The following is a 21,229-nucleotide window of genomic DNA, read 5'->3' on the forward strand; positions in this document are numbered from 1 at the left end:
GTCCGATTAGGGCTGAGAAAATAATCGCTCATGGGAGCTGCCCCATAGAGTAATATTGGTGCGAGTGGAATGCGATTTTTATGGCATTCCACTCTCTCCGTATTACTCGCTGTGTATCCTAGGCTTAATTCCATTCACAGTATTATTAAAGCGATAAGACAGCTTTATTCTGCAGGTCAGTATGAATACAGAGACACCACATTTATATCGTTTTTTTTTTCGTTTTGCTTTTTTTTTTTACAATGAAAACTATTTTAAAGAAAAAAGAAGTTTCTTTTTCTTTTTGCAAGGCCTTATTCTGAAAGCTATAGCTTTTTAATTTTTTCCCTGCCCCAGCTGTATGTTTTTTGTTGTTTTTTTTTGCAGAACAAGATGCCGCTTTTAGGGATGCCATTTTTATTTACATACCACTTGTTGATCACGTTTTATTCCACTTTTTTGCAGCTCTATGATGAAAAGACAGTTTTTGCTACACTTCTTTAACAGTTCTGATAGATTTTTTGAGTACTTGGCATGTATAGTCGCACTTTAGATGCACATAGGAGCATTGAGCCATTTACATCTTAGATATTCTGCACCTCTGATTGTTCATGTTTGAAGTTCTGGAAATAAATGCTAATTCATTACACAATTATGTGCTTTTGGTCTGGGGGAGGAGGAGAGGACAGACCGGCTGATTTGTCCATTTACTTCCTTAAACTCTGCAAACACTCAGTCGCCTGTTCTTTCTTCCTCTCTGTATTTTACTTCCCTATTTTCATGCTCAGTGTAAAAACTACGAACTGATATATCGCTTTATACGGGCATAACTAGCCATTTACAATGGCTCAACTGCTACCCGAGGACATTAAGAGCATTATAACAGGTAAATGACCCTGGCTGAGGCTGAGTGCTGCTGTACAGGTAGATGCTTATAGGGGATCTGTACTGATTTTATGATGTGCTCATGTTGAAGATCAGAATAGGTTGTTTAGTTTTGTAATTACCTGTATATAATCCCTGAGCTGAGATCTTACATAATATGCTTATTTTAGTCATGCTGCTACATTATGGTAACAGAGTATAGAATTTATGGTTGTTCACAGTATATTGCCAATATCTACATAGCAGTTGTGTTCATTGATAGCATATTGGTACAGTTATAGTCCTCAGAATCTCAGATCAGGGTCCAAATTAAAATGAGAAAATTACAAATCCTTATATGTGTAATTGCACATTGTAATTTAAAACCCCACCAATGTTCATGACAATACATATAAAATGTCAGGTTTACTTAAGGCTGCTTTACACCAGACAATCTATCGTGCGATAGATCGTCGGGGTCACGGTTTTTGTGACGCACATCCGGCATCGCTAGCAATGCCGGCCTGTGTGACACCTCCTAGCGACGCAGTATCGCTCACAAATCGTGAGTCGTGTACTGGTCGCTAGGTTCCATAATATCGTTTAATTTAGTTGTTCATCGTTTCCGTGGTAGCACACGCCGCTCCGTGTGACACCCCGGGAACGATGAACAGCAGCTCACCTGCGTCACGCGGCCGCCGCCGGTTATGTGAAGGAAGGAGGTGGCCAGGATGTTTACGTCCCGCTCATCTCCGCCCCTCCGCTTCCATTGGCTGGCGGCCGTGTGACGTCGCTGTGACGCCAAACGTCCCTCCCACTTCAGGAAGTGGACGTTCGCCGCCCACAGCGTGGTCACACGAGAGGTGAGTACGTGTGACGGGGGTTACCGACTTTGTGCGACACGGGCAGCGATTTGCCCGTGACGCAAAAAGGACGGGGGCGGGTACGATCGATTGTGAAATTGCACAATCGGTCGTACCGTGTAAAGCAGCCTTTAGTCTTTAAAAATAAAGCTGTCTGACACACACAAAAGTACAAGATAAATGCAAGAAAAAAAGAAAAAAAGAAAACAGTGGCAATAATGCATTTAAGGCCTCCGTCCGTGGCTCTCCTGACCTGGGCTTCTTGTATTCTCATGGACCGGACCTGCTTCAGGACTGGAGTGAAGCAGCCGGTGACAAGGTCCTTATCGCAAAGAGAGGATGTGGTGTCGGCGCTGACATGAGTTCCACTGTGGAACGTATATGGGACAAACAGTACATAGTAGTCAAGAGAGGGAGGTGTTCCCCCACTCGTCATGCGTTCCACAGTGGAATGCAAATGTGAGGAACGCTTATAGGAGGAAGTGCCTACTCAGAAGTGAGTCTGTGCGCTGATCAGTCTGTGAAGCCCCGCCGACCGACATGGGAAGAGGAAGCGACATGCGGGGGCGGCCAGGATGACAGCAGCAGGCTGGAGCAGGTACAATACGCATCACTCTCCACATTGCAAAGAGGAGAGAAGGCAGTCTCAGCATGCGTTCCACTGTGGAACGCATATGGGATGACCAGTAGCTAGTACACACCCCCACCCCCGTCATGTGTTCCACAGTGGAACGCAAATGGGAGGAAGCGTGAAGGCCCACAGAGAAAATTAATGGCGCGACGTGCTGCAGCTCTCCTAGATGGCATGAGTGGACCGCCCCCGTTGGTCCAGGGCACTTGCCCAGGTGTGCCGGGTGCTGACGCTGGCCCTGGAGCTTACACTCTAAAAGGAGAAAGAGAGAGAGAGGATCTCGCTAATCATAAGGGCTTATACTTTACAGGAGATAGAGAGAGCACTCTGCTAATCATAACAGCTCACTCTCTACAGGAGAGAGAGAGAGAGAGGACCTTGCTGATTCTACAGGAGAGAGAAACTCATCTAGTGACTCTGGGGATGGAAAATGACTGCTATTTAAGGTGCTGATCTGTGCAGGCCTAGGTAGCGACCACCACTGAACAAGGTATGATAATCTGCTAGATGTCAAAGCTGCAGGGCTTTATGGGGAAACCTGTGTGGCCTCACAAAAAGACATTAACCCACTGTCTTATGCTTCAACACTGTGGGTAATGTTTCTGAGTTTTTTTGGGTGGACCCCAATTGAATATAAGTGTTTAAATTTGTACCACCCTGGCGCAGACCGGGGTGCTCGGATCCGGGGTGGTCGTGGCTCGAGGGGTTCAGACCCGGGCTCGGCACTCGCTCCGATCCTTGAAAAGGGGATATTTACAGGGGAGAAGTTTGTGACGCCACCTGCGGGTTGTGGTAATGGGAGTACCGCCACTGCTGACAGGAGTACCGGGGCGGATTGTGTGGAGCAGCAAGGTGTCAGTCCCTCTGCAGGTAGGGAAGGCCCCGGCCCCTGGGTTGATGGAGGGATATTTGGGAGAGCAGGGTGCAGGGAAACCACGGTACTCACTGTGAGTAGTCGTGGTGCAGGATGAGGATTATAAAGCAGACACTCACACTGAAGATAAACCAAAGACTCTGTGCATCACAGTCTCTACAGGGAGCCCATCCAGGTGTCCACTTCCAGTGGTGTCACTGGGTGATCCGGAGCCGCCTCAGTGCACAACTTAGTTCTCTGTTGTGGCCCCTTGGTGTGAAGCTGTTGGGGCCCCGCTCACTATATTTGTAGTGTAGCTGTGCTCTTGATGGCTGGCACTTGGGATTTTAGTGGGCAACGCTACTGGAAAGCTCTATCTCCCGCAGTGTGCTGTCGCCTTCAATCTCTGATCTCTTAGGAAAATTCATAAAGAGACTCTCCCTCCCAGGTTAATTATCAGAACGGCTGAACCTGCTCCTGACCTAGGGTCCTGTACACCGTCATGCTCGGTACTGGTCAGTTCTTTTGGGTTTCTGATGCCAACAGTCCTCCTAGACTATATCCGTCGCACCCTTTCCAATGTCTCTGCCACCGGTCCCCGACTCCTCTGGTCTCGGACCACCGTCTGCGACCCAACCGCGGTCTAGCTCCCTAGGAGCTACTACTCCAGCTCCTCATTCTTTGAGGGCTCTCACTACTCTCTGCCTTCTTCCCTCCCACTAGTCTGCCTGACCCCTAGGTGGGTGGCCTTATTCCGCTTATCCAACCCACTGGTGTGTCTGACAGGTCATGATGTGAGGTGTGATTGGGATTTGTGCTGATGTTAGTGACACCAGTTTCTTAGGAATCTAGAACCATGGGGGGTAGGCCCTGCACCCTGGGTGAAAGGGTGCAGTTCCCTTTGGCACCCTGATATACTCAGGGGCGCCACAAATTCATGTGAAACTGAAAATTTCTGGGAATTTGACTTGAACTCAATCCTCTGATGATCGATCCACTTATCTCTTCTAGTATAGACCATTTTTTAATGTTAATACTGTACATGTTCAGTATGACTGAAATAAAAAAAAAAGCTAGAAGGGTTTTGAGACATTGAAAAATGTAATAATGGGGTGTAGTTGCCTAAAATAATGACTAGCACAGATTACTTACCTGAATTATATGCCACCATTCCACATTCACTGCTGCACTGCTTCATGTTCTGGAGCAATGACAGCCCCAACCACCCATGTACATACGGCAACCAATCACTGGCTGAACAATTTACTGGTGAAGTTGGTGACTGGCTGCAGCGGTCATGTGAGGGAGACATTTTTGATTACTATGTTGCTGTTATATACTGATAATCCAGATGCAGTGTCATGTGGGTGGTCAGGGAAGTCATCCCTGCAGGACAAGTCTTCAGGGGGCTATAAAACCTTGGCTCTGAAAGAATAGCAGATTTATCAGGTCTGTGATATGTCTTTCATTATTTTATACAGGAAAAATATATCTTTGTACTGTGTTAGCCAGAAGATAGAAAATAATAAAATTTGAGAGCCCTCAAATTATATCAATCATTGAGGACTCTCACATGTTAATATTTTGAATTATTTTATGCAATTTCTTCCCTTGTTTCCCCCTTGTCCAGCCGAGTTTGTGTGTAACTGGTAGATGTGTGAGACAGAAAGGGCAAAATGCAACAATGTAAGATTTTGTCTGGCCGAGTGTTATTTGGAAACCTCAGACATCAGTGAAACACCTCATATGGTGACAATGTCTTTCCTCACACCACTGGTACTTCTCCCTATGGGGCCATTGCTAACAGGCTGCGATGTAGTGTGGTGGAGGGGACAAGAAAGGAAGTAGAAGAGGCCATTATAGTTAACAACAGAAAGTCTTTTACTGAGAAAGAAGTTAAAAAGATATAACATGTAATTGGCATCACACTGTAAGGTATTTATATTTGGATTTGAAGAGTTTTCATTGAAATGGGTATAAATGGCAGTGCTTTACATGTTTTCTCCTGTATGATCTCACAGTCATATGAATCCCATTTTTAGCAAAATTCATCTTTGCAGCAGCTACATTTTCAGATGTTCCTGTCGCGGGCGGGGAGGAGGGTGCCGGCACCGCGCTCACCCCTCTGCTCGGGTCCGGCTGCTGCTGCTCAGTGGTGGCTCGAGCGGTGGGCCGGATCCCGGGGGTTCTCGAGCGGCACTCCTCGCCCGTGAGTGAAAAAGGGGATTTTGTTGGGGAGATTGTCCGTGACGCCACCCACGGTTGTGGTGATTTCACCACCGCTGCTCAATATGGGGATCCCGGGGATGGTGATGCGGAGCAGCCAGGTGTTGTGTTGCCCCTCCGTGGGTAGGGGTTGGTGATCCCGGGGCCCGGTGATGAGATGGGAGATGCAGGGCCTGGTGGGCGCAGGGACGCGGGGGCAGCGCTGTGCCTTGCGGCACTGTGGTACTCACTCAGCCTGAGACGTTGACACAGTTTTACGGTAAACCACACGGCTGGAAAGACGGTTCCCACGGACGGCTGCACTTGCTCTCCCAGTAGGTGACGGTGATGTCCCTTTTCCTTGCACCTTTGTTTCTGTGTTGGTAGCGATGGGTTCCCACTGGTAACCCGCTCCCTGGCTTCAATCTGGACCGGAGGAGCTCTACTCTTTGCCCGCAGGCGCTGGCCCTGAGAAACTGGTGCCCTGGCGGTGTTTCTGCTACAATGGTTGGGCTGTTGCCTTCAATCGGGACTTGGTTGTTGGGGGATCTACGTCCCCTTCACTGACGGATTCGGCAAATTATGGCGACTCCTAGCCTTGCCGGGGTCCGAGAGGCCCCTGCCCTGGTGCTGACTGTCCTTTGGTACACTGCTCCAGACCGCCGGGCCACTACCCGTCCGCGGTCCTTCCAGGAACTTCCAAACGGTCCCCCTCCAGACAGTCACCGCCGTTGCTGACCTTGCTGACCCTGTCCTGCACACAGCTGGACTCTCTTCAGGCTTTCTTTCTGTCACCTTTCACCTTCCTTCAACTTCTCCTACTCCTCCTTTACCACTTCCACTTCACTTCCTTTCACTTTCTCCTCCTTTCTCTATCTGCACTCTAGCCCTGCCTGGGCTCAACTGCTGGGTTTTCCCGCCTCCAGAGCTGTGTCCTCCTCGGTGGGCGGAGCCAACCGCCTGGCCCACCCCCTGGTGTGAACATCAGCCTCTGGAGGAAGGCAACAAGGATTTTTGGTTAGCTTCGATGTACCTAACTGGGGTGTAGGGTGTGTTGGTGCAATGACCTGTGACCCCTGGCTTGCCCAGGGCGTCACATTCCCCCTTAGCAAAATGCAGACCGTCCGCGGGCTGCCCGTCCAACACCGGTTTTATTTTTTTTCTGCAAAATATAACATTGTAAACGGTAACATATATACATTTTTAATAATTCTTCCCATAACGGGAGGCACATTTCTTAAACGTTGCATAACGGTTTACGGTTACGGTTTCCGCTCTCTCCCACCCAAGCAACCTGGCCTTGATGCTGCCCCTAAAGCCCAGGCAGCACCCCTTGACCCACAGTCCAGCACACGGTACCCGAGCGGGATCTGTCCTTCCCCTCCAGAGGGTAGCCACCGGTTCCTTTGGTGGCTGGGCCCCAGCCTGCTCCGCTGAGGGCCCTCCCTCCAACCTGCCTCTCCGGAGGCGGCAACTGCGGAAACGGTAACGGCAAACAACTTATTTACAAGCCACTTAACGTTTGTGGTTGCCCTGCAAGTTCACGGGCTTGTCCATGGATAGTTCCCATGCAAACTTTTAAACGGTCCCCACTGGGACAACGGTGCCGGCTCCGGCCGGTTGCAAATCAAGCAGACAATCAGGTTACTGTTCGGTAATCATCTTATCATCAGCAGAACTTTCAAACAAACTTTTAAACATGAATTCACACAACTTCAGTGGTGGTCCCAACGGGGACTGGACAACGGTGCTCCGCTGGCCTACTCCAGGCCTTCAGCTTCATCCGAGGGAGGGGGTGCTGGACTCACTCTGCTCTCCTGGCTGCCCCGCAGTTTCATATCCAGGGCAAACCACCCCCTCTCTCCGCAGTGTCGGGTGTACTGAAAAATGTCTCCCGGCATTAGGTTGCGGCCGGGATGCTCCTCAGGCAGGTGGGCATTCACATCCCGCCGGGCTACAAACACTTCGGCCTTCTTCCGTTCCCTTTCAGCGATCTCCAGGCCCAACGGTACCGGCTCCCTATCCCAATACGGCACTGCTACGAGCTCCGGCGCACGGGTCGGGCCCCGCGGGACATTCTGGACGTTGCCCACTGTCAGGAATCTGGGCGGCGTGTCCCGCGGTGTCTTGGCCTTGGGCGCTGCCTTACAGCAACAACCCGGCGCTACCTCAGCCGAGGTGTGGGGGATGGGCATAGGGGCTTTCCGCTGCTGGGCCTTCGGCTCGGAGCGGGTCATCGGCTCCGGCTCGGGGGACTTTTTAGGGGATGCCTCCGGTTCAACCTTCAGAATCTTTCACGGCAACACCTCCGGTTTACTACGGGCTCCGGCTACAGGTTGGCCCGCCTGGGCGGGGTCGCTGGGTGTTGCTACCGGTTGCGGTGGTAGCAGGCCTAATGGTGGGGTCACGGCCTCCGGGACGGGTGGCGAGGGAGGCAGCGGGGGGGGGAGGGCTTGGACCGGGTCCCTCAGCCGCAGCGACCGATCCCTCGGGGACATAGGGGCGTGGGTCACTCACCCTCCCTTTCTCCGCTTCCTCCTCGCGTCTCCGCACGGTGGCTATAACGTCCGCCATGTCGGCCTCCCACTCCTCCATGAGGAGCTGGATCTTCACCTGCAGCCGTTGGTAGAGCTGCGCGGTCCGGATCTCCACCCACGCCGCAGTTCCAGGCGCGGGGGCTAGGTGTCGCTGGACGGCATCCACATGGTGACTTCTTCTTCCAGGAACGGTATGTCTGCAGAGTCCTGGCGTCCCTGCTTTTACAGCTGCAGCTACATGCCGCCAGCCGCCATCGCGTCTCCCTTAGCTCTTTCCGGCCACTCCTCTCTCGGGGCGGGGTTTTGGCCTTCGCGCCTCTGCTACTCAAGAAGACGCTCGAGCGGGAACTTTTCGCGCCAAAGATGGCGACTTCTGAAATTTTTCAGCCGGATACCTCCGGCGGTAACAAGGCGCACCTCTACCAAACGGCAGAGCGGTAAGATCCTGTTCGTGACGCCAAGATGTCGCGGGCGGGGAGGAGGGTGCCGGCACCGCGCTCACCCCTCTGCTCGGGTCTGGCTGCTGCTGCTCAGTGGTGGCTCGAGCGGTGGGCCGGATCCCAGGGGTTCTCGAGCGGCACTCCTCGCCCGTGAGTGAAAAAGGGGATTTTGTTGGGGAGATTGTCCGTGACGCCACCCACGGTTGTGGTGATTTCACCACCGCTGCTCAATATGGGGATCCCGGGGATGGTGATGCGGAGCAGCCAGGTGTTGTGTTGCCCCTCCGTGGGTAGGGGTTGGTGATCCCGGGGCCCGGTGATGAGATGGGAGATGCAGGGCCTGGTGGGCGCAGGGACGCGGGGGCAGCGCTGTGCCTTGCGGCACTGTGGTACTCACTCAGCCTGAGATGTTGACACAGTTTTACGGTAAACCACACGGCTGGAAAGACGGTTCCCACGGACGGCTGCACTTGCTCTCCCAGTAGGTGACGGTGATGTCCCTTTTCCTTGCACCTTTGTTTCTGTGTTGGTAGCGATGGGTTCCCACCGGTAACCCGCTCCCCGGCTTCAATCTGGACCGGAGGAGCTCTACTCTTTGCCCGCAGGCGCTGGCCCTGAGAAACTGGTGCCCTGGCGGTGGCGGTGTTTCTGCTACAATGGTTGGGCTGTTGCCTTCAATCAGGACTTGGTTGTTGGGGGATCTACGTCCCCTTCACTGACGGATTCGGCAAATTATGGCGACTCCTAGCCTTGCCGGGGTCCGAGAGGCCCCTGCCCTGGTGCTGACTGTCCTTTGGAACACTGCTCCAGACCGCCGGGCCACTACCCGTCCGCGGTCCTTCCAGGAACTTCCAAACGGTCCCCCTCCAGACAGTCACCGCCGTTGCTGACCTTGCTGACCCTGTCCTGCACAAAGCTGGACTCTCTTCAGGCTTTCTTTCTGTCACCTTTCACCTTCCTTCAACTTCTCCTACTCCTCCTTTACCACTTCCACTTCACTTCCTTTCACTTTCTCCTCCTTTCTCTATCTGCACTCTAGCCCTGCCTGGGCTCAACTGCTGTGTTTTCCCGCCTCCAGAGCTGTGTCCTCCTCGGTGGGCGGAGCCAACCACCTGGCCCACCCCCTGGTGTGAACATCAGCCTCTGGAGGAAGGCAACAAGGATTTTTGGTTAGCTTCGATGTACCTAACTGGGGTGTAGGGTGTGTTGGTGCAATGACCTGTGACCCCTGGCTTGCCCAGGGCGTCACATTCCCAGGAGGCAAGACCTTCTCCCTCAGGTGGGAGTCTCTCCTGCAGATCCAGCTATATGAGTGAACACTTTAGCTTGGGGCATTCGCTTTGTGTGACCAGACAACAGCTAAATGAGAATCCCCTTACCTCTACTGGCCTGTGGAACTCAATGGCTTCCTGCTTCTTTCTGCATGTGTAGCACCCCAGGGGGTTGGGGGAAAATACTCGTCACCGGGTCGGTGAGGATCAGGGGATATCATGGGTGGCCCTGCCTTGTTTTGTGACCCCGAGGTGTACACGGAGGCAGAGGAGTAAATAAGGATGATGGTGGAGGTTGATTTAGTGACGCCACCTGCAGTATGCGGCCATGAAATTAGTCGCCGCTGCAGTCGCTGGCCTCCGAGGTGTTTCTACTCCCCACAGGTGGAGCGGGCCCCGTGGAGGATGATGAGGGGAGTAGTAATGGTAGGCGCCGTATGCAGGTGCCACAGGTCGGATCTGGGGCCTGCCTTGGAACACGACCCCAGATCCTATATGGCACTGTGCTCCGGGAACTATGGGGGCCGGAGGGACATGCAATCCCCCTTGCCTGCAGATTTTGGTGGACAACCTGGAGTATAATCCACCCTAGGATTCTGCACCCTGAAAGCGCCGGTCTCGCGGGAGCAATGAAGCTCTCCCCTTGGCAACCGTCTTTACTCCTGAGCCCCGCCAGAGCCACTGATGAAACTTGACTGCTCTCTCCCTCTCCTGCTGGAGAACCCTCTAACTGTTGTGTTGGCTCCTGACTTCCCCAGGTGGTTGCTCCTCCCATCCCAGGTTCCCGCCACTAGTGGAATGGGGATCCCAGGTGTGGTGGTATTCTAAAGACCCAACCACGCTGGTGACCTCTTTTGACCCAAACCTACCCCGGTCCACGGAAGAGCAACCTGTTTATGTGTGTATCAGCTGTGTAAGTGAGACTGACACAGACCTCCTCTGGACCCGGGTTGAGAACTGCACCCTAAGTCAGGTGCAGTACCCTGTGGCAACTGAAGCCTCTGGGGCACCACACATGCCTGTAAGAGAGCTGAATAAAAAGTATACAGCCAGTTACAAAAATTGAGATCTGATACAACTACGTAGCTTTTGGGAATGTCTGAGGTAATACAAGTACAATAAAGCTGTAATGATTCCTCTGCTCAGTGCATCTAGGATGCACTGATGGAATCACGCCGAGCGGAGCTGTCAGTTTGGTGAGTGACAGCTGAGTCGTCCAATCTGGAACTGGGGCGTGCTGAGCTGCCGGTGTGTTGAATGATAGTTCAGTTGTCCAATCTTATTGTGGGAAGTGCTGGGTTTCTTCAGGTTTTGCCTGTTCTTGGTGATTGCCCAGCTACTTAGGCCGGTTTCACACATCTGGCTTTTCGCCGGTTTGCCGGATCCGGCGCTCTCCCGTACAGACAATACAGTACAGTGACAGCGCTGTAACTTCCGGGTCACATGCGCCGGTCACATGACAGCATGTGGCCGGCGCTTGTTGCGTTGTCACTGTACTGTAGTCACTGTATGGGAGAGCGCCGGATCCGGCAAACCGGCGAAAAGCCGGATGTGTAAAACCGGCCTTAGCTGACCAGTTTCTCCCAGAACACTGGCCTGGATGCCTGTGCTGTGTTTGACTTGATCATTGCTGCCAGACCTTGGACCTCCTCTGACCTTCTTCTGACCTCCTCTGACCTTCCGTTTGTTTTGACCCTTTGCTCTCATCCAATATCCTTCTGATATTTTAACTCTGGACCATTACCTGACTACACCTGTTTAATCCCTGTATCCATGACATGACTTCTTGATATCTGATCCCAGAACATCCGACTACCCTGCCTCTCAGCTTGTCCTTGAGTAAGTGACAAGCTTCACAAAAGCATTTAGTACTTTGTTCTTATATTCCAATCTCAATTAAAGGTAATCTGTCAAAAAGTATTTAAGGAATTTTAGAGCTGCATGATATAGAGTCAGAAAGCCTTATTACAGTCATGTTTCACGTACTGGACAGCTGGGTTTAGTTTTGATAGAATGCCTGTTTTCTCCAGTGTACATGTAGCAGAGCTGAGACTTCTGGACCCTGCCCACACCCCTGACTGACAGTTTCATGTGTAAACTGTTCATTATCAATAAGCTGCCAATCAGTGGTAGGGCAGGTTTACACAGATTAGCTGGTCTGGTTTGCACACAACACCTATTGCTGCAGTGGATTCAGACACTCTGCCCCTTCGTTATGCTGCTATCCGTTTAAATAGCATACACATGGTGACAGATTCTCTTTAAGTTGCTAGTGGCATAGTGCAGTCAGAGGGCAGCACAGGGTTTGTATCCGTGATGTCATGTGCCGTGGCAGTATCCAAAGAACATAAATGTACTTCTGCTTTTCCATGAGTAGGGCTCACACCTAGGCAGGTAGAGCATAGATACTTATCCCCGACTGTCAAAGAGCACCAGCCAGATAGGTGAGGAGGTAGAAGCCCAAAAGTGTGCAGGCTGCAGCTGTAGCGCCCTGGACTAGCCAGGTCGTCACAGGTAACACACACGCACCCCCACCCCCACTAGACAGTAACATTAGCCAAACACAAAACCCTTGTTGCCTCCCTCCAGTGTCTGATGTCCACACCAGGTGGGGCGGAGCCAAGCGGTTGGCCCCACCCACCGAGCAGTTCACAGGCCTGGAGGCGGGAAAAGAGACAGTGAAGTTCAGGAGGTTGAATTGAGAGGAGTAAAGTGGAGAGTGTCTGGGTTTGTGGCCCAGGCGCTGACAACAAGGTTGGCAGACGGTGGTGGCCGTCTGCAGGAGTGGTGGATCGACGCGGAACCGTAGGACCGGGGTCAGGCGGTGGCCCGCCGGTACCGACCGGGGAGCGAAGTGAAGCCAGCACACACAGGCAGGGCCATCGGACCCCGACTAGGCTTGGAGTCGCCGTCAACAGTCAAATCCGAGTGTGACCGGAACCCCAGGGGTTTCCTAACAACCAAAGACCCGTTAGAAGGCAACCGTCCGCACCGCGAGGGTATACAGCTACCGCCAAAGGCTAGAGACCCAAGGGCCAGCACCTGCGGGCAAACGGGCTCCTCCAGCATCCATACACCGGGGAGCGGACTACCGTTGGGGACCCATCGTAGTCAAGACAGTACACAAAGGTGCAGGGAAAGACAGCCGCCATCACCTGTCCGAGGAGAGACACTGCAGCCGGCTGCGGGACCCGTCCATCCAGCCGTTTGGTTTACCGAGGACTTTGTGCATCTCTTGCTGAGGGAGTACACCCGTGCCATCCGGCACTGCGCCGCGCTGTCCCTGCAACCCTGCACCTCACCTACCCTGCCTCCCTGTCACACCACCGGGCCCCGGGACCACCACCCCCTACCCACAGAGGGGGAAAACAACATCCCAGCTGCTCCCTACCATCGCTCCCGGGATCCCCGTCACCAGCAGTGGTGGTGCCCATCTTCACCACGACCCGTGGGTGGCGTCACGGACTAAATCCCCAAACAAAACCAACCCCCTTTTCACTCACGGGCGAGGAGCGCCGCTCGAGTCCCTGGATCCGGCCCACCGCTCGAGCCACCGAGCAGCAGCAGCAGCAGCGCCGGACCCGAGCGTTAGCGAGCGCAGCGCCCCGCCGCCCGCGACAACTTGGTGTCACGAACAGGATTGAACCGATCTATTTACCAGTAGAAGTGCGCTTTGTGGTCCCCACCGGCGGCGTCCGGCTGAAAAATTTGAAGCGCCGCCATCTTTGGCGCGAAAATCTCCCGCTCGAGCGTCTTCCCCGAGCAGGGAAGGCGCGAACGCGAAGCCTCGCCCCCAGCAAGCGGAAGTGCTGAAGAGAACCAAGGGGGGACGGGAAAAAGATGTCTGCGCCCGACGGAGCTGTTGGAGGAGTGGCGGTCGCAGCCGCCGCCGCACCCGCAGATGGAAACGGGATAGCCCATGCTCCGGCCGCAGGAGCGGGGGAGGCCGTGGGCCCAGCGGTTGCCCAGGTGATGCCGTTCTCCCTGTCCTATGTGCCCGGTGCTACCTGGCTACCGCAGTACGATGGGAAGCCTGATGTTTTGCAGGTGTTCCGGAAAAAGATTAGCCCGATCCTCGATTTATATCCCTTGGCTGATAGGCAACGGGCAGCGGTAGTGCTAGGGCAGCTAACCGGCGCGGCTGAGCAGGAGGCGGAGACCTGGATCGACGCTGACCGGGCCTCGGTGACTACCATTTTCGAGAAACTACGAAATCACTTTTGAGACTCGCACAGAAGCGGAGCTGCGGATGCAGTTTTATCAGTGCCGACAGCGGCCTGCGGACAATATAAGAGACTATGCCCTGCGCCTGCAAACAGCCATCCGTACACTGAAGCCGGTGGACCTAGAAATGGACTTGGAAGCTCCAGAGGCCCTTCCTTCGACTGCTGGTTGGGACATTCGGCAGAGAACGCAGTACCGACAGGTCCAGGAGTACGTGGAAAGGAACCTGTGTCGGAGTCGGGAACAGCAAGAACAGTACTTCAACAGGCGGGCTCCAGCTGGTCCCTTTAAACCTAGGGATATAGTGCTAAAATGGAAAAGACAAACCCATAAGCTTGATGACCAGTGGGAGAAAACCCCGTATGTCATACAACCCACTTAATGGGAGAATGAGAAGGCCTACCAGATCAGTCGTGACCAGGGGAAGACTTCGGCCACAGTTTCCAGGGACCACCTTAAGAGGTGCCCATCTCCATTGAAGGTGGCAGCTGAAGTTCCGGCCCCCAGGCCAACTGGGGAGAAAGAAAAAGAGGTGATCCACACGGTAATGGGTGACTTCCCAGCGGACTGGCCTACGCAGAATGGCGCGGTGATTATTCCGGTAATAATGTTCCCACAACCCGTGGAGGAAAAGGAGACAGAAGTAACCGCCAGTGAACCAGTGCCCAGGGCTGCACCTGTACCTAGTCCCCTTGGGTCTCCGCCTGCCCCACACGATATGCGAGAAGAGGAACAGGTTGTCTCCTCTGTCCACTCGCCTGTAACTACTGACATTGGGCCCCGAAGATCTAACACGCTCCAACCTAGGTAGGCCTAGGCTAGTCCAGGGCGCAACATTCCCCCTTGGTGAAATGCACACCGTCCGCGAGCTGCCCGTCCATCACCGGTTTTATTTTTTTTTTTTTTCAAAAACTGTAAAAATATCAATTAACATGTAAACATTTCAAACATATAAGCATTTTTGTTAGGACACTTAAACGTTGCACATATAAAAAACATTTTTAATACTGACGGACGGACGGATGTCTTCCGCTCTCCTACCCAAGCAACCTAACCCTGATGCTGCCCCTAAGAATTGGGCAGCACCCCTTGACCCCAGTCCAGGTTCAGGCTGCGAGAGCGGGAACGGGTACGGTTTCTCGCACCCGGCTGTCACTTCAGGGGACCCCACGTCCAGGGGGAACCCTGACCCCTGGAGGATGGCCACCGGTCCTGCTGGTGGCCGGGCCCCAGCCTGCTCTGCTGCGGGCCCTTCCTACAATCGGCCTCTCTGGAGGTTGGCAACGGCTTCCATCCCATAAAACTATTTACATGCCCACCAGTTCGTGGATGGCCTGCCAGTTCTCGGCCATGTCCATGAGTAGTTCCTCATGCAGGTGGTAAACACAGAGAGTCCCTCCGGGGACAACTTGCCGGCAACAGCCGGAATAATCAAATGGACAATCAGGTGAAGAACTCGGTTGGTTAAGGTCATTCAATCACATATTTACATACTTAACATATGACACCCCTAGATTGTAGTTTCCCTGTACCTAAGCGGGGATTGGCCTAGGTTGGGGCGTGTGGACCTTCTGGGCCCAATGCTATCAGTGGAGGGCAAGGGGACAGAAGAGACAGTCAGCTTCTCTTCCCGTCTACTGTGTGGGGCCGGCGGAGACTCAGGGGGACTGGGTACAGGTGCAGCCCTGGGCACTGGTTCACTGGCGGTTACTTCCGTCTCCTTTTCCTCCACGGGTTGTGGGAACATTATTACCGGAATAAGCACCGCGGCGTTCTGTGTAGGCCAGTCCGCTGGGAAATCACCCATTACTGTGTGTATCACCTCTTTCCCTTTCTCCCCGGTTGATCTGGGGATTGGAACTTCAGCTGCCACCTTCAACGGCGATGGGCACCTCTTCAGGTGGTCCCTGGACACCGTGGCCGAAGTCTTCCCCTGGTCACGACTAATCTGGTAGGCCTTCTATTTCTCCCATTTAGTGGGTTGAATGACATACAGGGTCTTTTCCCACTGGTCATCAAGCTTATGGGTTCTTCTTTTTCGTTTCAGCACTACATCTCCAGGTTTAAAGGGGCCAGCCGGAGCCCGCTTGTTGAAGTACTGTTCCTGCTGTTCCCGGCTCCGACACAGGTTCCTTTCTATGTACTCTTGGATCTGTCGGTACTGCGCTCTCCGCCGAGTGTCCCATCCAGCAGTCGAAGGGAGGGGCTTCTGGAGCTTCCAAGCCCATTTCCAAGGCCACCGACAACCGGCCTGGCCGAGCTCTCATCAAATACGCTGGTGTACATTTGGTAGAGCTGGAAGGGATGTTATTGTACATATTAACCAGGTCAGGCAGCTTTTCTGGCCACAGGTTCCGCTCTTCCAGCGGTAACGTCTTGAGGAGACCCAGGACCAGATGGTTCATCTTTTCACACATGCCATTAGTCTGGGCATGGTAAGGCGTGGTCCAAATCTTCTTGCAGCCGTACAACTGGCAGAATTCTTGAAACACCTCCGCTTCATAAGCCGGTCCCCGGTTGGTAAGCACCCTCTCCGGGTACCCGTGCGGTCGGCAGAAATAGGCCTGGAATGCTCTAGCGGCGGTACGGCCGGTCAGGTCCTTGACTGGGACAACCACCATGAATCTCGAATAGTGGTCTACAATGGTCAGGGCGTAGGTGTACCTACTTCGGCTAGGGGTAAGTTTAACGTGGTCGAGGGCGACCAACTCCAGCGGCTGATGAGTGATGATTGGGCGTAGAGGGGCCTTCTGGCTGGCCTCGTCCCTTCTTCTCAGTGCACAGGGACCACACTCTCGGCACCAGGCCTCCACAAACTCCCACATCCCACTCCAATAAAACCGCTCTCTCAACAGCATCTCCAGCTTTTTCCACCCAAAGTGCCCGGCACAGTCATGGTAAGCCCGTAGAACTGTGGGCACACTAGCCTGTGGAACCACCAGCTGATGAACCTTCTCATGGGTCTTCGGGTTGATCAGTTCCCGATACAGTTTCCCCTGGTCCAGATGCAGCCGGGCTCGTTCTTTCCACAGCCGTTGGGCCTCAGGCGGAGCAGCAGGGTCCAGTCTAGTGGAACCTTGTTCAATCATGGTCTTGACCACTTGGACGGCAGGCGCTTGGTCTTGGGCTTTTTGCCATCCCTGACTGGGCAGCGGGTCCAGGTTCGCCTGCTGCTGCTTTACATGCTACTGCTTGACTGGTGGCCGGTGAAATGCAGGCAGCTCGATTTCTTCGAGATCATCACCCTCCGGCCCCTCATCCGATAGGTGGGGCATCTGGGATAGCGCGTCTGCGTTGGTGTTCTTGCGGCCGGCTCTGTTCTTGATCGTGAAATCATAATTAGACAGCCTGTCCACCCACCGCTGCTCCAACGCGCCCAACTTGGCTGTGTCCAGATGGGTTAACGGATTATTGTCCGTATAGGCCGTGAACTTAGCGGCTGCGAGGTAATGGCGGAATCGCTCAGTAATGGCCCACACCAGGGCTAGGAACTCAAGCTTGAAGGAGCTGTAATTCTCAGGGTTCCTCTCCATGGACCGGAGTTTTCTGCTGGCATAGGCGATCACTTTTTCCCTTCCGTTCTGGACCTGGGACAGGACGGCTCCCAAGCCTACATTACTCGTGCAAAACACTGTGGAAAAGGAGCGCAATAGGGTCTTACCCGACAAACAAATGGGGTATGATTCGCAGAGGTTACTCACCAAGTGTAGTTGTGAAAGTCACAACCACTATGCAGGCATATGGATTGGGTCAAAGGCAGCAGTCATCCCAGTGATGAATAGTATAGATGAAGAGATGGATGTTTAAAAACCGCGCCAAAGACCACTGGTGCAGGAGATGGATTTAACGTGACTTTATTCCATATTCAGGTCTACGCGTTTCAGGAGCGTCCGCTCCCTTCCTCAGGACAATACAGGCACAAGCAACATCAAAATCAGCAGTCAAAGAATGAACCGAAAACTTTATACCTTCCGGTGTGACGTCATTAGTACGCCCACTTGACCCAGAAAAGAAAAAAATCGGCGGGAATTACATACATTCATTGAATAAAACAGTAACATGATTTCAATGCAAAAACCGCTTTTCCTTGTCATGAACATATCTATTAAAATTGTCATTAAAAAACCAGATGAAATAAAAGAAAGGAAAAAGAAAGGAAATTAGAGTCCCGTGTATTTGTGACAGTGAAAAAATAATATATAATTATATACTTGTGTATGGAGAACAGACCAAGCAATGAATCAGAATAGAACCTGCAAGACATCGGATTCATATGTGTGAAGAATGTGACAAGGGATTAGACCATTAAACCATACCGAACAGGTAGCGGTATATATAAAAAAACCCGCTCCTGCGACACCAAACATCAAAAATGAGTGCTATATACATCCTTCATAAAATACAAGAAGTAGAGAACTGCACTTCTCAGAGCAGGTGAGGTCGTGAAAGTTCAGACCGTGGGAAAAAAACTTATACGCATGCGGGAAAAAGGTAAGAAGCAAGATAGAATTGTGAGGTCGAGAAAGTTCAAAGCGTGGGAAAAACACAGCTGCGCATGCGGAAAGGAATGAAAAGATTTACCAGTGATAGATATACACAGGGAAATATTACTGAATAAGAAAAATGTGCGAAAAAATCAAGAAAACAGTAAATATATATCAGAAACCAAAACTCACATTGAATTATAGAGAATAAAAAATGATAATTACAAAGATATATAATATTAATATCTAATAAATAATTCTTGTGATCATTAAAATTACACAATCTACATAAAAATAACCAAACAATAAACAATAATAATTTAATACAATGCTAAAATATGAGGTGAGACCTGAAGATGAACTATAAAAATGCAACAAACAGTATTTAAAACCAACAATTAAAACTGCACGTTAATCAATTTTCATAATACCCTAATGTATAAGCCTAACCAATAACGGATATATAAAAAATTATAATAAAATAAATAATTATTAATACGTATAAGGATATCTATGTATATATGATGTGTAGCACAATTTAAAAGGGATATAAACATATATATATATAGATATATATATAAACACATATATATGAAAATTAAAAATACATTTTTATAAAATCAAACAGGCAAGAACCCCTAGTGAAAAAGATCAGTTACCTCATTCAACCCCGACGGTTTAAGGGTGTTTAACTTATAGATCCAATACGTTTCCTTTTTATTAAGTAATTCATTCCGATTAGGGGTATGTAGAGGTATCTGCTCAATAGGAGTAACTTTAAGACAAAATTTTTTATCATGAACCATGGTCATATGCCTGGATAGACCATGGAACATAAACCCAATTTTTACATTGTGCCTATGTGAATTCATTCGATTATGCAGGGCTTGCGTGGTCCTGCCCACATAACGCATATCACAGTCACACTCAATAAGGTAAACAACAAATTCGGATTGACAAGTGAGATGACTCTTAATAGTGAACTCAGTGCCTCCTGGATACAAACCAAAAACCTCCCTTCTATGCTGTATGGATCTGCAACAAAGGCAGTTTTTCATACCACATCTAAAAACTCCAACAGGTTTATCAATTAAAGGTATATGTGAAAAGTTCCTCAATCTACTAGGGGCTAACTGGTTTTTTAGACTAGAAGCCCTCCTAAAAGTGATCCCAGGTTTCTTTGGAAGAACCTCCTTCAAAAAAGGATCATTAAGAAGAATGTTCCAGTGCCCTTGAATTACATTTTTTATGGCAACACTATCCCTACTATAAGTCGTCAAGAAATTTAGAGAAAAATTTGACTCATTCTTAATGCTATTTTTTATCATCAAGGGCACTGGAACATTCTTCTTAATGATCCTTTTTTGAAGGAGGTTCTTCCAAAGAAACCTGGGATCACTTTTAGGAGGGCTTCTAGTCTAAAAAACCAGTTAGCCCCTAGTAGATTGAGGAACAATTCTATCTTGCTTCTTACCTTTTTCCCGCATGCGTATAAGTTTTTTTCCCACGGTCTGAACTTTCACGACCTCACCTGCTCTGAGAAGTGCAGTTCTCTACTTCTTGTATTTTATGAAGGATGTATATAGCACTCATTTTTGATGTTTGGTGTCGCAGGAGCGGGTTTTTTTATATATACCGCTACCTGTTCGGTATGGTTTAATGGTCTAATCCCTTGTCACATTCTTCACACATATGAATCCGATGTCTTGCAGGTTCTATTCTGATTCATTGCTTGGTCTGTTCTCCATACACAAGTATATAATTATATATTATTTTTTCACTGTCACAAATACACGGGACTCTAATTTCCTTTCTTTTTCCTTTCTTTTATTTCATCTGGTTTTTTAATGACAATTTTAATAGATATGTTCATGACAAGGAAAAGCGGTTTTTGCATTGAAATCATGTTACTGTTTTATTCAATGAATGTATGTAATTCCCGCCGATTTTTTTCTTTTCTGGGTCAAGTGGGCGTACTAATGACGTCACACCGGAAGGTATAAAGTTTTCGGTTCATTCTTTGACTGCTGATTTTGATGTTGCTTGTGCCTGTATTGTACTGAGGAAGGGAGCGGACGCTCCTGAAACGCGTAGACCTGAATATGGAATAAAGTCACGTTAAATCCATCTCCTGCACCAGTGGTCTTTGGCGCGGTTTTTAAACATCCATCTCTTCATCTATACTAAGCCTACATTACTGGCATCGGTGTGGAGGATGAATGGGAGATTATAGTCGGGATACGCCAGGATTTCTTTCCCTGTCAAGGCCGTCTTCAGCTGGCGGAAGGACTCTTCGTGCTTCACTTCCCATGCCAACGGGGTTCCAGAGGGCCTGCCACCCTTGATCTGTCCCGCGAGGAGGTCTTGCATGGGGGCGACCATCTTCGTATACCCCTTAATGAAGCGACGATAGTAGCCCACCAGGCCCAGGAACTGTCTCACCTCTCTCACCGTGGTCGGTCTCGGCCAGTCCTGAATGGCAGTGATCTTCTCGGGATCTGGGGCGACGACTTCCGCGCCCACCACGTGTCCGAGGTACTGCACCCTGGGTTTCAGTAGGGGGCACTTAGAGGGCTTCAATTTCATCCCATATTTGGCTAGGGACGCTGTGAGGCAAATCCCGGGATATGAAGATGAATTATGACTCCAGTCATAGTCCCTCATCACTCCCTGGCAGTGCCCCCCTCCCTTCTTGTTCTCAGTGTTCCACTTACACCTCCATGGCCATGTCCTGTGATATGGAAATGAGGTGGTGTGGGAACAAGGGACACAGGATGACTCCCTGCCGTCACCCTGTAACAAGAGCTGTATCTCATTAGCAAGGCTATGGAAATAGCCAGACAGAACGACTCCAGTAAAAAATGGTTCATATCTCGCA

The 21,229-nt window shown here is 51.0% G+C and overlaps 1 protein-coding gene across 2 annotated transcripts in view; it reads left to right on the forward strand.

The window, feature by feature from the left end:
• The first annotated feature begins 711 nt into the window (after positions 1–711).
• SKAP2 (src kinase associated phosphoprotein 2) overlaps positions 712–21,229 on the forward strand; it is a 485,390-nt gene continuing 464,872 nt past the window's right edge. For both annotated transcript variants that reach the window (XM_075315339.1, XM_075315337.1), the window contains exon 1: positions 712–865. In XM_075315339.1, coding sequence (XP_075171454.1) covers positions 823–865 — 43 coding nt within the window. In that variant the 5' untranslated portion in view covers positions 712–822. The remainder of the gene's footprint in view (positions 866–21,229) is intronic.

This window comes from Anomaloglossus baeobatrachus, chromosome 6 (genome assembly GCF_048569485.1).
Source record: "Anomaloglossus baeobatrachus isolate aAnoBae1 chromosome 6, aAnoBae1.hap1, whole genome shotgun sequence".
NCBI classification, from domain to species: domain Eukaryota; kingdom Metazoa; phylum Chordata; class Amphibia; order Anura; family Aromobatidae; genus Anomaloglossus; species Anomaloglossus baeobatrachus.